General features: G+C 27.6%; 4 protein-coding genes across 8 annotated transcripts in view; 2 read left to right on the top strand and 2 right to left on the bottom strand.

Moving 5' to 3' along the window:
* Positions 1-527: 527 nt before the first annotated feature.
* LOC107164234 (enoyl-CoA hydratase domain-containing protein 3, mitochondrial) lies at positions 528-4,055 on the bottom strand (the record flags this gene model as incomplete). The annotated part of the gene is made up of 6 exons (XM_089223431.1): positions 528-676; positions 780-894; positions 954-1,114; positions 1,221-1,402; positions 2,774-2,909; positions 3,919-4,055. Coding segments are annotated over 6 exons (825 nt in total), but the record flags the coding sequence as incomplete, so codon positions are not given.
* An 826-nt stretch (positions 4,056-4,881) lies between these two features.
* The window catches only part of tefu (Serine/threonine-protein kinase tefu), a 54,112-nt gene continuing 37,646 nt past the window's right edge, over positions 4,882-21,347 (bottom strand). Inside the window, exons 50-52 of one of the 2 annotated variants that reach the window (XM_089222998.1) lie at positions 21,084-21,250; positions 20,836-21,026; positions 4,882-5,011 (exon numbers count right to left, since the gene is read on the bottom strand). In XM_089222998.1, the coding sequence (XP_089079124.1) occupies positions 20,845-21,026; positions 21,084-21,250 (349 nt within the window). In that variant the 3' untranslated portion in view covers positions 4,882-5,011; positions 20,836-20,844. Of the gene's footprint in view, positions 5,012-20,074; positions 20,302-20,835; positions 21,027-21,083; positions 21,251-21,347 lie in introns of those variants that run through there. The other variant, XM_015511984.2, reaches the window with a different exon arrangement.
* On the top strand, positions 9,796-15,427 carry smo (smoothened, frizzled class receptor). Of its 2 annotated transcripts, none has more exons than XM_015511976.2 (11): positions 9,796-10,288; positions 10,716-10,838; positions 10,984-11,094; positions 11,979-12,194; positions 12,254-12,426; positions 12,504-12,619; positions 12,678-13,104; positions 13,192-13,368; positions 13,422-13,567; positions 14,078-14,433; positions 14,754-15,427. In XM_015511976.2, exons 1-11 carry the CDS (start codon positions 10,046-10,048, stop codon positions 15,123-15,125), a joined length of 2,460 nt encoding a protein of 819 aa, XP_015367462.1. In that variant the 5' UTR covers positions 9,796-10,045; the 3' UTR covers positions 15,126-15,427. The 2 variants fall into 2 exon arrangements, with proteins under 2 accessions (XP_015367462.1, XP_015367463.1); XM_015511977.2 differs by having other exon boundaries at positions 13,192-13,347.
* On the top strand, positions 17,384-20,204 carry LOC107164235 (uncharacterized). 3 transcript variants are annotated; one of them, XM_015511982.2, is made up of 6 exons: positions 17,384-17,694; positions 17,759-17,871; positions 17,939-18,107; positions 19,475-19,547; positions 19,608-19,751; positions 19,824-20,204. In XM_015511982.2, the coding sequence occupies exons 2-6, from the start codon at positions 17,795-17,797 to the stop codon at positions 19,922-19,924; spliced, it is 564 nt and encodes a 187-aa protein (XP_015367468.1). In that variant the 5' UTR covers positions 17,384-17,694; positions 17,759-17,794; the 3' UTR covers positions 19,925-20,204. The 3 variants fall into 3 exon arrangements, with proteins under 3 accessions (XP_015367468.1, XP_089079125.1, XP_015367469.1); XM_089222999.1 differs by having other exon boundaries at positions 17,384-17,871; XM_015511983.2 differs by having other exon boundaries at positions 17,393-17,871; positions 17,939-18,050.

Below are 21,347 nucleotides of genomic sequence, written 5' to 3' on the forward strand. Positions count from 1 at the left end.
TTAAGAGCCTTGTTTAAATTTTCAAGATTTTCTACCCAAAAAATACATTTTCATCGAAATAAATTAAAAAAAAACTAATAATGATCGAAAATTGCATATACCTATGAATAGTTCAACTTAAGTCGAAAATTTTTGAAAATTGCATGGTGGATAGAATATACTTATATAAACATTCGGTGAAAATTTCATGTATCATGGTCATTTGTTTTAAAGTTACATCAAAAATCAAAATCGATTCTGTCGAAAATTGATTGTGTTTAAAAATTCCCGTTTTTTCCTTTATTTTTAGGTTGTTTATCCCAATTTTTAAGAAAAATATTAGGAATTTTTCACTTTTGACCACTCAAAGTACCAACTAGATTCACTTTCTGATTGAACAAGGTACTGAAGTCAAAAATCGAAGCACTTTTAATGCCCCAAAACGTGATGACAGACACAAAAAAAAAACACACATCATGGTAAAATCAATACATTCATCGCTCCGCTCAGAATCTAAAAAATAATTGAAGCCAATTAACAAATAAAAATAGATTTATAGATAATTTTATTTTATTATAAGAAAGTTTGAATTTATTTTTAATTTCACCAATTGGGTTTTCTTTTTTCAACAAATGACTGTAAACCTTCTTTGCAATCATCGAGTTTTAAATTATCAAGCATAGTTTGTTCTCCATTCCTGTAAATACATGATAAATAAAGTTGTTAAATAAATGTGGCCTATACAGTATTTTTTTAAATGTTTAAAACTATAACAAACATTTTTTTTAAATACAAATTACCTGTAAGCCAATTTAATATTTTCATCGATTTGTCTGTAAAAAAATTTCTTTCCCAAAGAAATTACAGAACGGCTTTTTTGACCAACTAACATCGTCAACTTGGTAATTTCATCATCTAAAGGTAATATTAATTAATAGAAACAATTACAACCAAATATGTTTTAAATAATTTACCTAATTCTTCAGGCGGAACAACCTTACTAACAAGACCAGTTCTAAGGGCTTCTTCAGCATTAATTGATGAACCAGTAAATAACATATAAGCGGCAGTTTTTTTTGACACAGCTCTAGCTAGTGGAATTCCTGGAGTAGAACAAAACAAACCAATGTTTACACTAAAAGTAAAATGTATATATTATTATTTATTATGTTAGTTAGTTTTTTTTACATAGTATTTTAGTCTACAATAGATCAAAGTATAACATTAAATATGCTCTGTACCCAGGTGTTGAAAAAGAACTGCGATTTGAACAAATCGCCATATCTGAAGCTGCTACTAATTGACAACCTGATGCTGCAGCTATACCATCAACACATGCTATAATAGGTATAGGACAATCTATTATTGTATTCATAAGTTTTGTAGATAATGAGAATACAAATTTCTGGTTTTCTGGTATGCTCTATAATATTATGCAAATATTAATTATTAATTATTATATATAGATGACATAGGCCCAAGCCTAGGGTGGTATTTTAGTAGGGGGCAGTATTTTAAAATAATGATAATATTATCATTTTAGGATTGTCAAAATTTGATTTTTGCCTAGTCCACTATTTTTCCTAGAGCCAACCATGTATAAATTGAACAGCTGAATAGATAAAGGATAATTTTGCTTAACACTCACTTTCAAAAATTTAAAAAACGGATTATTTTATTAGTGGAATATTATCTTTATTCCACTCTACATAAAATAAAATTCAAAGCTAAATTTATAAATAAGTTTCAATGAAATATTATCCTTTATATTAATATAATTATAGGTAAAGTATAATATAATATGTATAATTTGGCTACAAAATGGCTATCAGTTTATTTTTCATATTTTTCAAATATTATCCTTTTTTTTACACAGATGTTAAATTATAATATATATGAAATCCAGAGCGCCCTGTTCTATTTAAATGATAACTAATAATTTTAAAGTAAAATTTTAAACATAAAACTGTGGTTTATGCAGCACTGTTGGTAATATATGCAACTATCTCAATCTCACAGACTTATATCTAAGGAATTATCACACCATCATCAATTACAATTGTAATATTTAAAAGTACATGTTTTGATTGTTTAAAGAATTATAATGGTTTTGACTTTTAAAATGTAACATTGTGTTGTTTAATAAAACACAAAAAAAGAAAAAATTCATAAATATTTAAAAACTTTTATTATATTTAGGTTATTTACTCAAAGACGGTAAAGTAATAAGAAAATAATTGTTTGTGATATGACTTAGATTTGTATTTTAACTCTCTACAGTTGTAGAATTTTTCTTTGTGGTTAGACGTTTCAGATGTCCCGTTTTTTTATTTTCTTATTATGGTCACCCTAAGTTATACTAACCAGAGGTAGATAGGCCAGCAAGGGCAAAATCTAAATGACCTTGAAAAAGGCTGTAAAGGGTCTTAATAAGCAAATAAAAAGAAAATTGATACTTTAATAATTAGGAATGGGTCGATACTAAAACAAATACCATATATCAGCTGATATTGGTGGTATCCATTTTTTTTTCAAAACTGATACCTCAACCGATACCAAAAAAAACCTATCAAACAGCATAGTATATTACAATAATTTACAAACACACAGGTTAAGTTATCAATATCAAATACTATAGAATATTTAAAAAAAATCTATTCAAAAATGTTGTTTTAATATTTCCATATATTATAGGGTATTGGTTTTATATCCGCAGCATATATTGGAGTATCAGTAAAAAGTGGTATCGGCTCACCCCTAATAATAAGAAAAGAAAAGATATATTATAACTTACAAGCTCCTTGAGGTTGTGACCAGCCGAAAAAACAGGCCCATCTCCACATATCACTATACTTTTTAAAGATAAATCATCCCCTGCACTTTTTATTTCTTCAATTAAATGTTGAAGTGCAACAATAGATAATGTATTTCTATAAACATACAATAATAAATATTTTGATGTATATAGTTATGATCAAAATATAATTTAAGTTTATTAAATTATTAAATTTTTGATATTTAAATATTAGGTTTAGGTCTGTATATTTATATTATCTACAAAGATAACTTTCATTTGGGATGAAAATAAATAGGTAGTTCTACAAAAACTGTATGGAAAAGTACTCGTCCTACTCCTTATAATTCCTTAATTATTATATAGAGCTCTCTTTAAAAACTAGTCAGTGTCAATAACATTTGTTAACTCCACAAGAATGAGTAATTGAAAATACAATAATGCATAATGTAATAAAAATTAGAATTGATTAAATTATGTATTATAGTATTATACTTTATAGTTTATATATGTACAATGTACTACATTAATTAAAAATTGCTTTATTATAGTGCTATGATTTAAATTATGGAAACAATTATACAAGATGAAAAATTCAACTAAAAAATATTTATTCTGTTGCAAACATATTTTATAGATAATCACTAAGTATATATGTCACATCCACATAGCGAAATCACTCATTTCATGAACTGGGTATCCAGATAGTGAAATTCATCCAGATCGTGAATTCTGACAAAAATTCATTATATAGACAACCACTTCATGGAACTGACATCCATTTCATGAAATGGAAAATACCTACTTATATTATGTACTTTGTGTAATTATTATGAAACAAGATTATTATGTTATTTAGCAATAAATAATTATATCATACCATTTAAGTAGGCCGAAAGACTTTTGTGGGATATTTAAACATGGAAACGACAAAAAAAAAAAAAAAAAACATAATAAGTACTTTCTACAAAGTGGTATTAATTTAAATTATTTTTTATTACATACAAGCCAAATACAAGTCACTCAGTCATTCATCGCAACATCTTAAAAACTACAAAGTGTATGCATTTTAAATTTGTAATAGCAGTTCCTCTAATGATATTAAAGTGCAATGCAAAATGATTTTCTGATGTTAATTTACTCACCTATGCTGGAACTTGCAGACACCTAAGTCCTTAAGTCCTGGGTGGTCTCTCACATACCACGACGGATGTTGAAGGGTGTATGCGCACTCCAAATATGGTTTACTGAAGGCATGGTTCAGTATTGAATGTTTGAAAAATCAACAACTCAAATTTTAACTACCTACTGGCCAAGTTGAATAAAGTGTTAAATTTTAAGTTTGAGAGACGATTAAAAAATTTCAAGAGGGCAAGGAATTTTGTCTTGTTCGTGTATGGTATGTAACAATTGATGTCATAAATAATCGGCATGCAATAAGGAAGAAAAATGTATAAGTATCTATAGTTAATTAATTGTTATTTAAGTAAATCAATTAATTATTTTGTTAATATTTTTGTTCATAGAACAATATAGAAAATTATAGTTATAATTTATAACAATATTATGCTATGATATAATTATTTATTACTAAATCACATAATAATCTTGTTTCATAATAATTACACAAAGTACATAATATAGGTAGGTATTGTCCATTTCATGAAATGGATGTCTATATAATGAATTTTCATTAAAATTCACGATCTGGATGAATTTCACTATCTGGGTATCCAGTTCATGAAATAAGTGATTTCAGTATGTGGATATGCGACATAGGCGGGTCCAGACCTCATTCGCAGGTCATGCACAACAGTGGCATATCTAGGGGATGGGGAAACTGCCAATCCTCCCCACTCAAAAAAAAAAATAAAAATTTCTGTTAGGGTTTGGGGATATGACCTTGAATTATGGACATGATGAAAAACAAAAAATTTAATATGAAAATAGAAATTGCGAAAAAAAGGTTCATATTATGCATCAAAATGTATTATGTAAGTTTGATCATATTTGCAGGTCATGCCTGTGCATGACAGGCATGACCCGTGGACATGCCTATGATATGCGACATATACATAGTAATAATTCATACAAACCTAGTTTTAGGATCTGAAAGAGTTATACGACACGAATTTTCCGACTTGATAGTTGTTAAAATATTTTCAGAAGCTGATGAAGACTTATGTCTATAAAGTTGCCTCAAAACTGATCTCAACATTTTTTTGAGTACTACAATTTCTGAAACAAATATTCATACATTTAATCATAAATTTACGGTAAGTAACCAATATTTGATTTATATGATATATATTTTGCCTATTAATTGCTAGATAAATAATAGTAGACATTGACAAATTTATTAGCTGACAATTAATTTAGTTTATAAGCGTATATAGCGTTAAACCGATATCTAAAAATAGTAATAATTAATAAAAACCTACTTACATTCAAAAAACTAAAACTTCGTTGTCTCAGTTTGAACCTTGAGATAGTCGTAACTAGTAGTCAATAATTAATTTGCTTAAGACATAAATTTGATATCAAAATATCATATTATAATTATTCAGAGATTCAGAGTATTCAGTTATTTTTCTAGACGTATTATCATAATATTTATGCGTATTTATACACTCTGCAAGGTTATTACTAAATAGATAATACTATCTAATAATACAATAATCACTCAATCACTGATTAAATTCATAAATTAATATAAAAAAATTCAAAATAAAAGCATCAAACCAATAAACCATCGAGGTATATAAACACAAGCACAAATCGCAACTCCCCTACCAATTTATTAGTGTCCCACAAATTATTAAAAACTCAATGTATAAATAGTCAGGGTTTAAGCCATAGGCGTGCGCACGCCGCACAGGGGCAGCAAGGTGTGCTCTTGCTGCCTCTGGACTGTTTGAATATATTTGTATGGGCCGAACTACATAATAATAACATAACATAATAATACTTTTATAACCGTATTATAATAATAAAGAATAATGTGTTATTGATATTTGATGTATTTTTAATTTTGATATGGTATACCGGTGTTAAGCAAAAACAATCTATGATTAACCAATGATTATCGTTTAAAATATTTTTATTTAAAGGTCAAAGGTTAAATGTTTATTTTGAGCTTAAAAATGTTAACTTAATACCCCATGTATGGGCCGGTAAAAATATTCGCTACCCCTGACTTGAAACTCTGCGCACGCCTATGGTTTAAGCCCTCCACAATATTGAACCAATTTGCGCCTATAAACTATTATTTTTATATTTAACTTTAGGTACTTAATATAACTATATTAGTTTATATAACTTGATGTATGGAAGTATAACTATATATTTTATTATCATAAAAAAATAGTTACCTATTTACTATATTATGTACATTGTACATAATTTCAGTACTATCAAAATGGATTTGAATCCACCTTGATTACTATATTATTATAATACTATGTAGGTATCTATCGACAATTTTATAAACTTTATAAACTATAAATCTACTTTCTTATTTGAGAATAAATTATGTTTTTATTTTTGATAATAGCTATTTGTACCAATATTTTGATTACCTATAAATTTAATTAATGAATAACCTATCAATTCTTACGAGACAAAAATATTTAGGTTAATTTCATTATTTATTATTGTTATAACAATAATTTATTTTGTATAATTTATTAGACAGTTACAAGGAAGCTGCAAAAAAAGAAAGAGAGTTATTTATTTCTGCTTCAGCCTCTGAGCCAGACTGCTTTTCGAACAATATTTCAAAGATATCAAAAACATCAAGAAAAAGAACTTATATTAATTTAAATGAAAGCAATGATAGCAGTAAGTTTATATTTAATTTATATTTAACTTCTATATAAATCATTGTTTTAAGTACCTACCAACCTAGCTATTTTGTAGATGATATTATTAATTTTAATTTTTAATGATGATTATATTATTTTAGATTCTGAACGAAGTGATTTTACAATGATGTGTTTTTTTTTTGTGTGTGTACAACATAACTAGTCGAAATAATGCTTCGGTTTCAAACTTTGGGGGTGGTTTCCGATGTAAAATTGAAGATTATGTGCATTATAGAGGTCAAAAGTAAACATTTTCCAATAGTTTTCAAAAAAATCGAGAAAAACAAAAAAAAAATGACAGAAAAACGGGAATTTTTACGCAAAATCAGTTTTCGAAATCCATTCCAAATCGATTTTTTTATATGGTTGTAATTCAAAAACTAATCACTTTAAATACTTGAAACTTTCACCAAATGTTTATGTTAGTGTTATCTATATACAGTTTAATTTTCAAAATTTTTTGACTTTTTTTGAGTTATTTATAGACCACTGAAATTTTCAATTTTTTTGAGAATTTTTTTTTGAAGTGTCGGTAAAAAAATGTTGGACGACCAAAAAAACTTGAAAATTTAATACAAGGTTCCTTATGAGTTGTTCTTATTGTAGCTAAAAAAAATTAAAAATCGTAAGTCACGATTTTTTTTAATAAGCGTTTATAGTTCAAAATTTTACGAAATCTGTCGAAAACGCGAAAATTTGCAAGTAATTTTGAAGTTGAAAAATCGTAAAATTGTTTGCATTTATAACTAAGGATTAAAAATACAACACTAAGTTTTCCATATGTTTTCCTTCAAGTAGCTATAGAGAAAACTCGAAGCATCACTATAGGAAAAATTTTAAGTGCGTTTGAATTTTAAATTTTTACGAAATAGCGTACCGATAACGATTTATCCTGAAACGATTTTAAATATTTGTTATTATTCAAAAAGTATAAGTCCTAGATACTTGAAAATTTTACCAGTTATTAGGATTGGCATTTTATTTCCATGATTTAATTTTCAAAATATTTTGACTTTTTTTGAGATATTTATAGACGACTGAAATTTTCACTTTGTCTGAAAATTTTTTTTTGAAGTGTCGATAAAAATTTTTTGGCCCTATCAAAATACTTGAAAATTTAATAAAAAGTTCCTCATAAGTTATTATTATAGTGATTAAAAAATTATAAAAATACATGGGCACAATTGTTTTTTATTAGCATTTGAAGTTCAAATATTGACTTAATACGTAAAAATTACGGCAATTTTCAAATTATCTTAGATCGAAATTCATAAAAGTTTTTCTTTTTAATTCTAAGATTTGAGAATTGAATACAAGGCTCATAATATATTTTTACAATAGCAGTTGAAAAATAAAATAAATGTATAGCCACAATTTTTTTTTTACATGTATTCAAATTTTAATTTTGACAACATACGTAAAAATCACAAAAATTCGTAAATTATTTTATCCTAGAAATTCATAAAAAATTTTCCTTTTATACCTAAGATTTGAAAATTTAATACAAGGCTCCTTACAAGTTTTTCAATCTTTATCACAAAAAAAATGTCCACCGGAAATTCAAATTAAATTTTTTATTAACATTTGAATTTCAAATATTGACAAAAATTCGTCAAAACCATGAATATTTGCAAATTATTTTGTAGTTCAAAATTCATAATATTGTTTGTATTTATATCTAAGGTTATACAATTTAACACCAAGTTTTCCATAAGTTTTGCTTCAAATAGCTATAGAGAAAATTTGAAGCGTCATTATAGGAAAAATGTTTTGAGCGTTTGTGTTTTAAATTTTTATGAAATCGCGTAATGATAACGATTTATCCTCAAACCAGGTATTCGTATATCTATGATAATATAAGGTATTATGAATTATGATAACTATACTAATTGATAATTGTATTTATAATGTATAATTTTTTCTAAATATTTTTTTTCTTCTTGAAATGTATCTGCCTGCGGAAGCCCATGTTTCATATCTCATTTTTTTTCTTCACTAATTTAACGAAATTGAATATTTTATAAATAAATATACATATAAAGGTAAGAGCATTATCAATGTTCTCTGTTTTCTCGATTTATTTTTACTATATTTTAATTTTTAAGCGAGTTATGAATATGTAAAATATAAATATTTTTAAATGATCACATCTCACTTAAAAATTAAAATATCTTAAAAAACAGATGGAGAGAACAAAAAATAATGTTCTTACTTAGTTTCTTACATAAAAGTTTTATGCTAGGTTCACTATAATATCATTACTGATAGCACCCTATTGAAATAAGCGAACGGAAATTGGGTACTGTTGTATGTGTGGAAGACGGAGACAACACTAGTCAACACATGCGGGTAGCGGGTGCGCTATCCTCTTAAGAGGACGCCACACCCGCATGTGTTATTGTTTCCGTACGATTATCAAATTTTATACTCAGCGCTCTGCACTTCAGCAGTTCCAATAATTTAGTATTAGCTCTGTTTAAAGTCTCTCCACTTGGTTTAAAATTTAGAGTGAATTGACCTCTCATAAAAATAAAAGGTAACATTATTATCTAGGTTATCACAAAGGCTTTTTATTATATTTTTATTTTAAAGGGAGTTATGATTATTTTCAAAATTGTAAATTGTTGTTTGTATATCTTAAAATACTCAAATAATTACATGGGTAATGGGTATTGCCGTATTAGGTACCTACATAGTACACAGTTACACTACACGTCCGTAATAATATAATACCTAATAACTAATAAATATTAATTACAAAAACTAAAAAGGGTACTCATAGCCCATAGGTACAAGTATACGCCATTGTTAATGTGTTATATTCTGTAGCCATAAAGCCAAAACATAATATATAATACTTGGCCGAGTAATATTTTTTGCATCCGCGCCGCACCACTGTCATGGAGACATGAAACCCTGAACCGCGGTGTTCAATGTCCAATTGTCCACAGAGCCACAGAGGTAAAACACAAATGGAATATAATAATAAAACCTCGACCGTCGACACCTCGGACACTTGTATGGATCTGTATTCTGTAATCTGTATTCTGTGGCGGGCCGGCAGCGAGACGCCGAGACCACACACGTGGTCACCTCTCTACCCGTCACACCATCCCACCAACCACCACCGACCGGCGACCACCTCGACATCACCACAGTAGTACAGTACAGAACCGTCAAATCGCTTGCCGGTTGCCACTCACTGTTGCCAGTTGCAGGCCCGCCATTATCGTGTATTCGTGTGCCGAGTACTCCTTTTGTTATTATTATTACTATTCTATATCCACACATGGCGCGCACCGTAACGTTGTTTTAATTTTGCAATATTTTACGTATTCGTCGCCGGCCGCAAACTCGGCAGAATGGTGTCATTATTGCTATACTCGGACGACAACTACGTCGAGACACGATGAAACGCGACCGTGTGCGGAGTACCGCCGTCATCGTCATCCTGCAACTGTTTCTTCTGTTTGGTGAGCCACAGGTGTCGTTAGGCTTGTCGAAATCGAAGAGCAAGTTGCAGTATTGCGAGAGGTCGCACTCACGATGCTTGGACATGAACCACTCGCTGTCTTGTTTGGGGGTGAAACTGCCCTACACGTCTACCTCAACAGATCTCGTACCGGACGCCGAAACTCCAGAAGAAGCTCAGGTACATTATATTATACATTTATACACCATCATCATATTATGAGATATCTCTGGTGTGCGGTTAACCACGAGGAGGAGTTGAATTTATCAAAATTACAATTGGATTTGTAGAAGAACTTATATCAATACAAACAAGTCACAGCTAGGTATATGGTATCAATGGTTAAAAGTATTTTATTTTATTAAAATAAGACATTCCTAGCCGAGTAGGCTATCTACAATTACCGATATATAAAGATAAGTTTATGACAATTTAAGCATGGTAACATTAGTTAAAAGTATTGAGTATTGGATATCAAATTCTAACAATAGAAAAATCCCAGGCACCTACTGAAAACTTGTAATATTTGACCGTGCACTATATATCTACATTGTATATAGGTAGTTTCAATGTGGTTTTTTCACCAGTATTTAATTATTATTTATAGGAGCGATTGCACTATTGGCAAGGGCTCAAAAAAGTTCCAAAATGTTGGGCGGCTATCCAACCACTGTTGTGTGCATTATATATGCCTAATTGTGAAAATAGCAGCTTACATTTACCACCACAGGTAATATATATATATTATTTATTATCATCAAAAGTTTGTAGTATTTTGTGTCAACAAAATACTATTTGTTGTTGTTGATACATATTTATATAATTGGTGTTTTTTCACACCTCACATGATTGATTGATAATGTCATTTAATACAGGAAATGTGTAAACTTATTGAAAACCACTGTCAAATTCTCAAAATTGAAAATTCATGGCCTGCAGAATTTAATTGTGAAAATGACACCCTCTATCCCGCAAAATTATGCAAGGTAAACTACTTTATTTTCATTAATAATATTCATTCAAGTAAAAACTACTAATGGTACCTAACTAAAACGTATAAGACTTAATACACCCTTATCGACTTCAATATTTTATCACTTCTTTTTTCAATATCTGTAGCCTGTACTGAATTTTTATTAGAGCGGGTTTTGCCAATAACAATTTTTCTTAAAACTATTGATACAGAGTACAGGGTATCTTATAGATTCTAGAAATACTTTTTTTTGTGGGTGAGGGTTGTGACCTCTCCCTTGTTGTGCAACACTGCTCAAAATACTACTGATATAGATATAGGTACCTAATTAATTGTTATTGTAATTAATATCTTGAGTTGTAGAATTTTTTCAAAACTAAAATTAAAACTCTTTATTTTTATATATAAAATAAATTAAATCCATTATTTGTATTGAAATTAGTTTTTTATATTTAAATAACATTTTTTTTTCATCATATATGAAAATAGTTAAGGAACACCCTAATATATACAAAACACATATAAAAAATTAATTTCAATATAAATAATGGATTTACTTTATTTTAAACATACAACTTAAGTGTTTTATTTTTAGTTTTGAAAAAATTGTACATTGTGTATTTTAAATATTAAATTTTATTATTTTTGCAACAACTCATTTTCCTATCAATTAATAAGTAATAAATAGGTATATTTCTACTAAAAAAATTATTTAACACATTTTCGTACTAATGAAAAAAAATGACAGTGATTTCATTAGCTAACTAGTAAATGAACACTGAGAGAAAAGCAAATAATTCCCTAAATTGAGCATTATTCTTACTACTGTTACTGGCATTTTTTTACCAGTTTTGAATACTGCTTTTAAATTATTCAATATTTTATTAAAATTTTCAGAATGATTTACGAGAGTTAAAGTTCAACTCAACAGCTGGTCGTTGTGAATCTCCACTTGTACAAACTTATAGACCTGAAGCTTATCATTATCCTAATTTTGAGGGTTGTGACCTTCAATGTTATGACCCTTTGTTTTCTATGGATGAACACCGTCAGATACATAATCTTATTGCGTGGACTGCTACAATAGCTGGATTTTGTAATATATTTGCTATTGTAAGTAAATAGTTCATTGATTTTTAAAGATATTTTGAGCAGTTTAATTTTATTTTCAGCTTACGTTCATGATTGAATGGCAATCATTAAATCGTTATCCTAACATTGTAATACTCTACATAAATGTATGTTTTTTATTCATATGTTTTGGATGGTTATCACAATTTTGGTCTGGCACAAGAGATGATATTGTCTGTAGAAAAAATGGTGCTAGAAAAACATCAGAACCTAGGTAGGATTTTAAACCTAAATTCTTATAACTGAATGATTTATACTAAGTATTTAAAATTGATTATTTTCTTTCATTAGCGATGAAGATCTTTCGTGTGTTATAAATTTTGTTTTCTCATACTACTTCTTAATTGCTGCATTTATTTGGTTTGTTATTTTTACATACTCTCTTCACACAACGTTTCAATCCTTTGGTAAGTTGAAATATATATTTTTTTCATAAATATTTTCTTTTACAATTTTTTTTTTTAGGGAAAATACAAGAAAGAGTTGATAAAAAAGGTGGATATTTTCATTTATTAGCATGGTCTATACCACTAGTGTTTTGTGTTGTTGTAATGGTACTTGGAGAGATTGATGGCGATAGTGTAACTGGCACGTGTTTTGTTGGTGTTAATAATAAAATATATAGTATTATATTTGTACTTATACCAGTTTTAATATCTGTCCTGATTGGATTATTTTATTTGGTTCGAGTATTATTTGGACTATTAGCTTTAAAAAAAGAAAGCACACAAGTAATTTCAAAACAAGCAAAGTCTAAGATTCATTCAGCAGCAATTAAAGTTATAATGTTCATGATATTGATTGTTGTATTTGTGTCATCAATGTTTATGTGTTATATTTACGAATACAATAATGATCATTTATGGAAAGATAGTCTAAGAAAATATATTGTGTAAGTATTATTATAGTTAAGTGCTTTATATATATGATTATAATTGTTTAGTTGGTTAGTGTGCTTAAAGTATTTATAATTTTTCAGTTGCAAACTTGGTATTATACCAGATACAGATGTTGGAAATTGTCGTATCGAGTTTAGACCAAGTGTATCTAAAAAACAACTTTATATATTAGTGTTATTTGGAAATGCAGTTCTAATGTCATTTTGGGTGTGGACTAATCAAATTGGAAATGCTTGGTGCGAGTGTTTAATTCGTTGGTGTGTACTTGTATTGTTATTAATTATTCAATTTTAATTAATTTGATTTTTAGGTTAAAGAAATTGCGGGGTCATGAACAGAGAAACCAAGACTCTTCTAAGTATAATAAACATAAGTTGATTGCTAGTGCTTTTGCTAAAAGACATCAACTTAATAGTAATGATTTTACTGTTACCTTTTCAAAAGAAGATCCGTTTGGTAAATTATTTATAAATGGTTTAATCAATTCAAGTTAATCTTCAAAATAAATTACTATTTTAAAATATTATTTTTAATATAAACAAATTATATCTAGTTAATTTCATTAAAATATAAAAATGAATAATTTAAAAGCCTTAATTTAATTTAATTTATATTTAACAAATAAGTATTGGCTACACTAATGAATATGTATTAACAACATAATATAATATTTTAACTTAATTAAATTTTTTTTAAAGTGACTATTGATTTCTTTGTTAATAGAAAAAACAAGTACGTTGGGATAATTGAGACCTTTTGAATAAAATATTTTAAGCCAGGATAAAATAAACCAATAAATTTTTAGTTTATATTTCACAAAATATTCCATTTAAGGAGGGAGGGAAAGTTGATATGAAAAAACTTTGCTATAAAAAAAAGTTTTATAATAATTTATAAATATTGATGTATAATAATGATACTTATGAATTTAATGAAATTTAATGTTAAACATTTTTGTACTTTCAGGTTTGGTGTTTGGGTTAAACAGTAACCTAACAGATAACATAAGTTCTACTTGGGCTGCTGCATTGCCCAAATTTATTCGAAGACGTGGGGCATTAACTGGTGAAGAACATTTATCAATTTCTTCTTCATTTGTGCAGTCAGACTCAGAGATTAGTTATAGTATGTGTAGAGTTTCTGTGGAATCTCGTAGTCATTCATTAGATTCTACTATATCAGTAAAAGCATTTGAAATGACTCGCAAAGTACGACGATTTTCCAAACATGTAAAAAAAAAACATAAAAGAAGTAATAAATTGGTGTGCAAACTACCATCATCTCAGAAAGGAAGTGTCACTTCACAAGATATAAATCGACAAGTAAGATATTTAAGCATATAAAACATTATTATACTTTTGGTATTTCCTGGTTATTGAGACTAATCACAATATCAGAATTCACAAGTACTATTATTATGTATTGTTATTGGTGTGATCTACACCAGCTGTATCTAACCTTATGAACCTCATGGATCGCCATCACCATAATATAGTACTTACACTACAAGTTTTAGGTCCTTTTTCAGAGATTTTGAACCTAAAACTTTTTTTTTTGATAAAATCTTTAATGCCTCCTTTAATTAACCTCTGAAGTACCTTTTTTTTTTAAACAAATTTAATCACCTTATTGATATTTTCAGTTGACGTTGACATTTCCTGAATTTCAAAATGTATATTCACAGCCTGATGTAGAGTTGCAAAAAACTGCCATTCCTAATTTAGAAAGAAGAGCAGCTTCAGCTGGCATTGATGAGAGTCTTAAAGAGCAGATGAAAACTTTGAAGACTCTTTCAATATCTTCCTTAAGTATGGTTAATACAAAATTGTTACAGATGAGTCTTAAAGGTTTAACCAGTAGTAATCAATCGGAGCAGTTTATACTAGAAGATTTCACTAAATATGACAGAAAAGGAAGGTATAAATCAGTTGCTATTGTAGACACAGACACTAGCACAGATACAGATGATGAAAAAAAGTCTTCCAACAACTCTGATACAGATGAGGGTTACTAATATTATTTTCTTACTTAAGTTAAGGAATAACAAAATTTCCTAAAATTCTGAGATTTGCTCAATGTTCAAAAACCAAATATTTTATATTTCAACTGGGTTATACTTGATTTCATAAAAATAATTTTTATATAATAATATTACATACTATAATTATTGTGGTCTCCTAAACCTATGTGATTTAAAGATTGATCTATATTTTTACATATTTATATTTTTTATCTTTAAGATTTCGAAATTGTACAAATTTTAACTTTTAATTGTACTGCAAAGCAACACTAAAATAAATATTTTTAGTTTTATTATGTCCTTTTTTTATTAGTTGATTATTATCTCGGATCAAAGATATGATTCAATACACATCTAAATTTGTTTTTGAGATGATATCAGTGCTTCATTTTTCCTTTCTGATCCACGTGTAACAAAAACGTGACAAAGGTTGATGAATCAATAGGTTTTTCATATTTAATTATTTGTATAATGGTTTTTAATATTTTTTCACTAGCTATTTTTGTGCACCTGAACTATTATACAGAAAAATTATGAGCTTTTATACTTCATAGATTGTATAAAAAAAATACGAGTCAACATTTTTTCAGCCATCAAAATGACATTTCAATCGGGAAATACTTGATCTTCATTTCCCACTCATCAAAATTGTATAATGTCAACCACTGAGTATTAGACCAATTAAATACAGAATTCAATGAATAGGTTTGAAGTTTAAGAGAACACAAACATTTTTTTATCAAGAAAATTGATTTTAAATCAACTGAGAAAAGTTATTTCAACTGTCAATTACACTATATAGTTAAGTTCATGAATTATAAATAAATACAAAATCAAAACTCCTAGGTAATCTAACTCTCTTTCACGATTCCGAAGAGCTTACTTTGCGCCTTCCCTTCTAGGTTGGTTGATTATTTCTACTACTTGTGAGGTTGGGGGCCAAGTCCTAAACCGAGACGTCCGCACTCTGCAGGATCTCGAATATAGCGACTAGCTTCTGAAACTAGCAGACTTAGGGTGTGACTATTGGTTATACATAAGAACATAACCTTTCTGACCATACGTTAGATCACAAACTGACAAATCACAACGCTGCAATTTCAAACGCCTCTACGCCCTAAACCAAAACAGTTATAACATAGCAACCTATTTATAATTCAATTGTTTTTTTTACCTCTCAGAGCCATGAGGCTCGGCCAAGGACAAACAAAAAAACATCAATATAAAACCAATACATTTTTTCGCATAGCCGCTAAACTAGATTTGTTCCCAATTATCAATCATCGCTCGGCTCAAAATCTAAAATTTAATAATATATTTATCGGACACCAATTAATCGTAAAAGTTAAAATTCTATTTGGCGATATGGCCTAGCTATCCGTAACTTGATTATCATAATTAATAATTATGTTGAACTTCGACCATTGCATTAACCATTAAGATAACACCTATATTCTCAACTTCGAGAGGACCTTAGCTGCCAATAATGAATAGACATTATTTATCTAGATTGTAGGTAATTATGAAGTATAAACTAGTTAAGCCATTGATTTTAGAATATATTAAAATCAATGGTTAATTATCTATTAGTTGTGTAACAATTATTTACGAACACAAGTTTTGTTCACGCGGTATGAACAAAATGTAATAATTGGTTAAATTTAAATGGCGAAAAGTTCATTGGAATTGAATCGTGAAATTTTATAACTTTTATAGACAAAGTTTTACGTATACAGACATAGGCAAAGTACAAACGTATTACATTTACACTTAGTGGTAGGTATCGTAGAGTGACGCGGACTGTGTGTGGATATTGTAATTATGTTTATAGTGTTTATACTGCTGAATTTTAGACATACAGCAGTACGAGTAATATTACTGACAAGACGCAATAAATATTAATTAATTATTACCAATTAGTATGTACTATTATGAATCATGGTTTACGTTCACCATTATGCGTTCCATTGACGTCCATTATCCGTAATCCGTATCCCAAAACACGCCCACTGAACATTAGAGAAGTTGAAACACTAGACAGATCACAGATGAAACATTCAATTATTCAAATAACATGATACTTATGATTTAATTAATTCCTTGTTCGTCACACAGATTTGTTTGGTTCGTAGGAACATGCGTTGATATCAATATGACAATATTGATAAATAAATGATAAGAAACTTAAACCACAGCCCACAGGTTGATGAATATTGCCGCAAAAGCGATAAAAATAATATTACGCTTCAATAGCTATTACGATGTTGTTAAAAACTGTGTTTTTTGAAAAAATGTATGTGTTAAACGTTAACCGTTATATTTTAGAATCGTGTAATCCACTTGTATTTGTTTATTAAATGAGATTGTTACTCTTACTTGTTTCAACCAACCATAGTTAGAGCCTTAGAGATAAGTCAAATGATTATTTCTCACACAGAAAAAATGATAAATGAACTACAAAAATATTCTTATCTTGTTGATCACACTTCTTCTTCTATTATATAACAGCTCAATACCGATCAATAAAGGTGGACCAATGTAAACTACTAAACTATTCCAATGAGTTAATAGTTATTCAAAATTATTATTATTTTTTTTTTTACTAATAAACAATAATTTTATAAAAGGTAAATAATTATTATTAGTACACCAGTTGGTTAGTAATGGCTTTAGATTTGAATCAAATACCAGCCTTACCAGCAAAAACAACATTTGTTTTACACCTCATATTAATTACTTGGTAAGTATGAATTTTCTAATATAATATAATCTATCCCCTTACCTAACGTGTTATACTTATATTATAGGGGTGTTCAAGGACAATGGAGTCCAGATTCTTATATTTTTTACAATATAACATTCATGGGCTGCGTTTTGTGGGCAATGCATCAAACAGAAAATGAAAAACCAGCACAACTAGTATATATTTTTGGTTTAGAAGACGTGATACCCTCTTGTGTTGTTTCCATCTTACATGTGTGTAACATACCAAATTTTACTCTCAGAATATCATGTTTAGCTCTGTTAGTTAAGAATTCAGAGAGAATTGACCTTTTATAAAATTAATGGTAAAGTTATCATCTAGTTGATCTCATTGATTTTTTTATCATATTTTTATTTCAACTTGAATTTTTACTGTTTTGAGTATTTTAAGATGTGCAAACAATTGCAATTTTTAAATACTTATAACTCGCTTTTGAATTAAAATATAAAAATCCTGAGATTGACTAGATAATAATAATAATTTGTTAAAGCTAATAACCTATGTAGTTGATGCTTAACTAATAAAATATATATATATATATTACCTTTAAATTTTATAAGAGGTCAATTCACTCTAAATTCTAAACTTATAGAACTTAAAGTTATCTGATAAGTATAAAATTTGAAATTTTATGCACTAGTAAGACGGAGACAACGCTGCAGGTATCATGTCCTATTAATTATACAGGCACATTATGCGATTCCATTTTTCATGGGGAAAAAACCACTGTATTATATTACAACTAATAACTGATACTGATACTGATATTAATAATAAAAAATATTATTTGAATGTATGATGTATAAAACTTAGTAATACTATTATAAAATATGAAATTTAACCAAATTAAAATATTGATAATTTAAACTTAATTTTTGTCAATAATAAAAATAAATCTAATATTTTATATATTTATCATATTCCATGATTATAATAAATCTCAAAGTTGAGTTTTTAAATTGTTATTGTCCATTAATATTATAATAATATTTTATATTATATGTGCGATTTCATAACTATATTATAATATATTCATTTTGGATAATTAGTTTCGATGAAACAAGGAGTGCATTGTTGTCACATCTTTTTTCGTGCACATTTATAGCAATAGGTATTCAGTATAGAACAAATGCTCTCAAACTTTCTGGTAGTAATTATGTTTATAAAATAATATTTATCTAGTTGACAATTTGAAGATTTACTTGATACTTTTTAGATTTTCTTCATTGTTAACCTATGTATTTGAAAGCACCCACAAAAACCATCAATATATTTTAAAGATATATCAGCAAGTTATGTTTATAAAATAATCAATTATGATGATTTTTAAGTTTGATATTATGTTATTCATAACATACCACCTAGTTTCACATGGTGAATGAAGCGTTACAAGTACTTAAAACCTGGTATCTATATCCTGTTTTGTATACCAGTTATCTAGTTCAGTATCAGTTTATATTTAAGTAAGCTTAACTTACTTTACTGTTACAACATAAGTTTAAACTTCATTATCTACCTGCTTTTATATATATATTTTAATTTACAATGTCTTATCTACTATGTATATTTATATTTTCAGGCTATTTCTGTAAACCTGGCTACAGTATGTTTAGATATTGTTACTATTTACTGTTATTTTCCCTCCTCATTTTGTAAGTAAAAGATTATGATTAGTAAATTAGGGTACTAATAATTAAAGTTCATTCTTACAGGGTTGTCGGAAATATTCAGTGTTATTTGTGCCATGGCAAATTTGGTCCTGCGTTTTGTAACACTATCAATTCTTAGTCAAATGTGTATAGACACCAGTAATGGAGTCTCTGATGGCATACCACCTCCTTTACAAAATTATATTAGTAAGAAATGTTTTAAAAGTATTATTTCAAATGTATTTCCCGTGTTTTAAATAAAAAAAATGTATTTTTTAGGTAGAGGAACTGCTAACCCACAATCATACGAAGATATTGATCAGCCTCCACAACAACAACAAGCTCCAAGCAATGCCCCATTTTTTACACCATACCGTTAAAGACTATAAAATTATTTTAATACAATTTATATTATATTAATATTGTTCTAACATAATGTTTGAACAATACAGGAAAAAGTCTCATTATTGTGTCATAATTTAAATTGTTGTTTTAGGTTAGTTATTTTACAAAAAAAAAAAAAAAAAACAAATAATAAATTATTTTTATTTATTGTAATTTATAAATTTATAAAAAATATTTATTAGTATAAAAATGTATATTTTAAGTAATCGAATTATTCTTTATTAAGTAATATAATATATTTGATACTGTGCTGAATTGCGTGATTTAGTGGAATTGCTTGTAATATATACCAATATCAACACTGATCCTTAAAATGTCCTGTAGATTCTAATCGTATTATTTTGCAAATTGCCTTCAAATAAAAAATTAAAAGATTGATATCATTTTTTGAAATATTAATAAGTAATAAAATCTGATTCTTAGCCAAGTCGCATATGAGGACATAGCGTTGGATTATTAAAAAAAGTTTGAAATTAATCAAACATTTGTAATAAATATAGTAAGGTTAGGTTAGATAATTCAGTGTTATGAATTATTGTATTATTTATAGTTTAAGTAAACAATGCAACGAAAATTAATCTAAGTAGGTAATAATAATAATAATAATAATAATAAAAAATATTGCATTCTGTCTGACTTGAAGAAACATTTCAACTGTTAATAACAGCCACAAGTATATTTAAATTAATTTACATGTACAAAATTCAAAACTTAACATCTTTTATGAACCAAGAATACTAAGTATTTATTTTAAATTTAAGCTAAGTCTAGTTTAGTTGAAAATCTCAATAAGTCTTTTGTAAGTTTTAATACATCAAATTTATAAGTAAGTTATACTATTTTTAGTTGAAGTCTTATTTTTTAAATTAAAATTTAGAATACTTACATTGAAAAACTATAAGTAAGCTTGCCATCCATGAAATAACAGTGCTAAGTTATTCGGGTCTCTTGCTTTTTGTATTAGCAAATTAACCTGCCCATTAATACTGGCTGCAGCGGTTTCAGCTTGTTCCATTCCACGTAATTTAACACGTACTCTGTTCAGTGATCTTTCGGCTAATTTATTTACTTCAGTAGCTAAAATAAATTATTAATAAAAATCATTAAACTATAATTATTTTTTTAATTTTTTACCATTATCATTAATGCTAGAATTTTTTTTTGTTGATTGATTTTGAAGTTGAATAGCTTTTTTTCCTGTTAATGCCCATTGATAACACGGGTCATATAATAAGACTTCGATAACAGTGACAATTACATCTTGGTTTTGACGTAAAACAGACATAGTTTTTTCACAGCACCTATTTTATAAACACATAAACATATATATATATATATATATATATATATATATATATATATAAGATACATAATAAATAATAAAAATAATTTTAAAAT

The sequence above is a fragment of the Diuraphis noxia genome, unplaced genomic scaffold, assembly GCF_037042655.1.
Source record: "Diuraphis noxia isolate RWA-SAM2 unplaced genomic scaffold, SU_Dnox_SAM2 contig0003, whole genome shotgun sequence".
Taxonomy (NCBI): Eukaryota; Metazoa; Arthropoda; class Insecta; order Hemiptera; family Aphididae; genus Diuraphis; species Diuraphis noxia.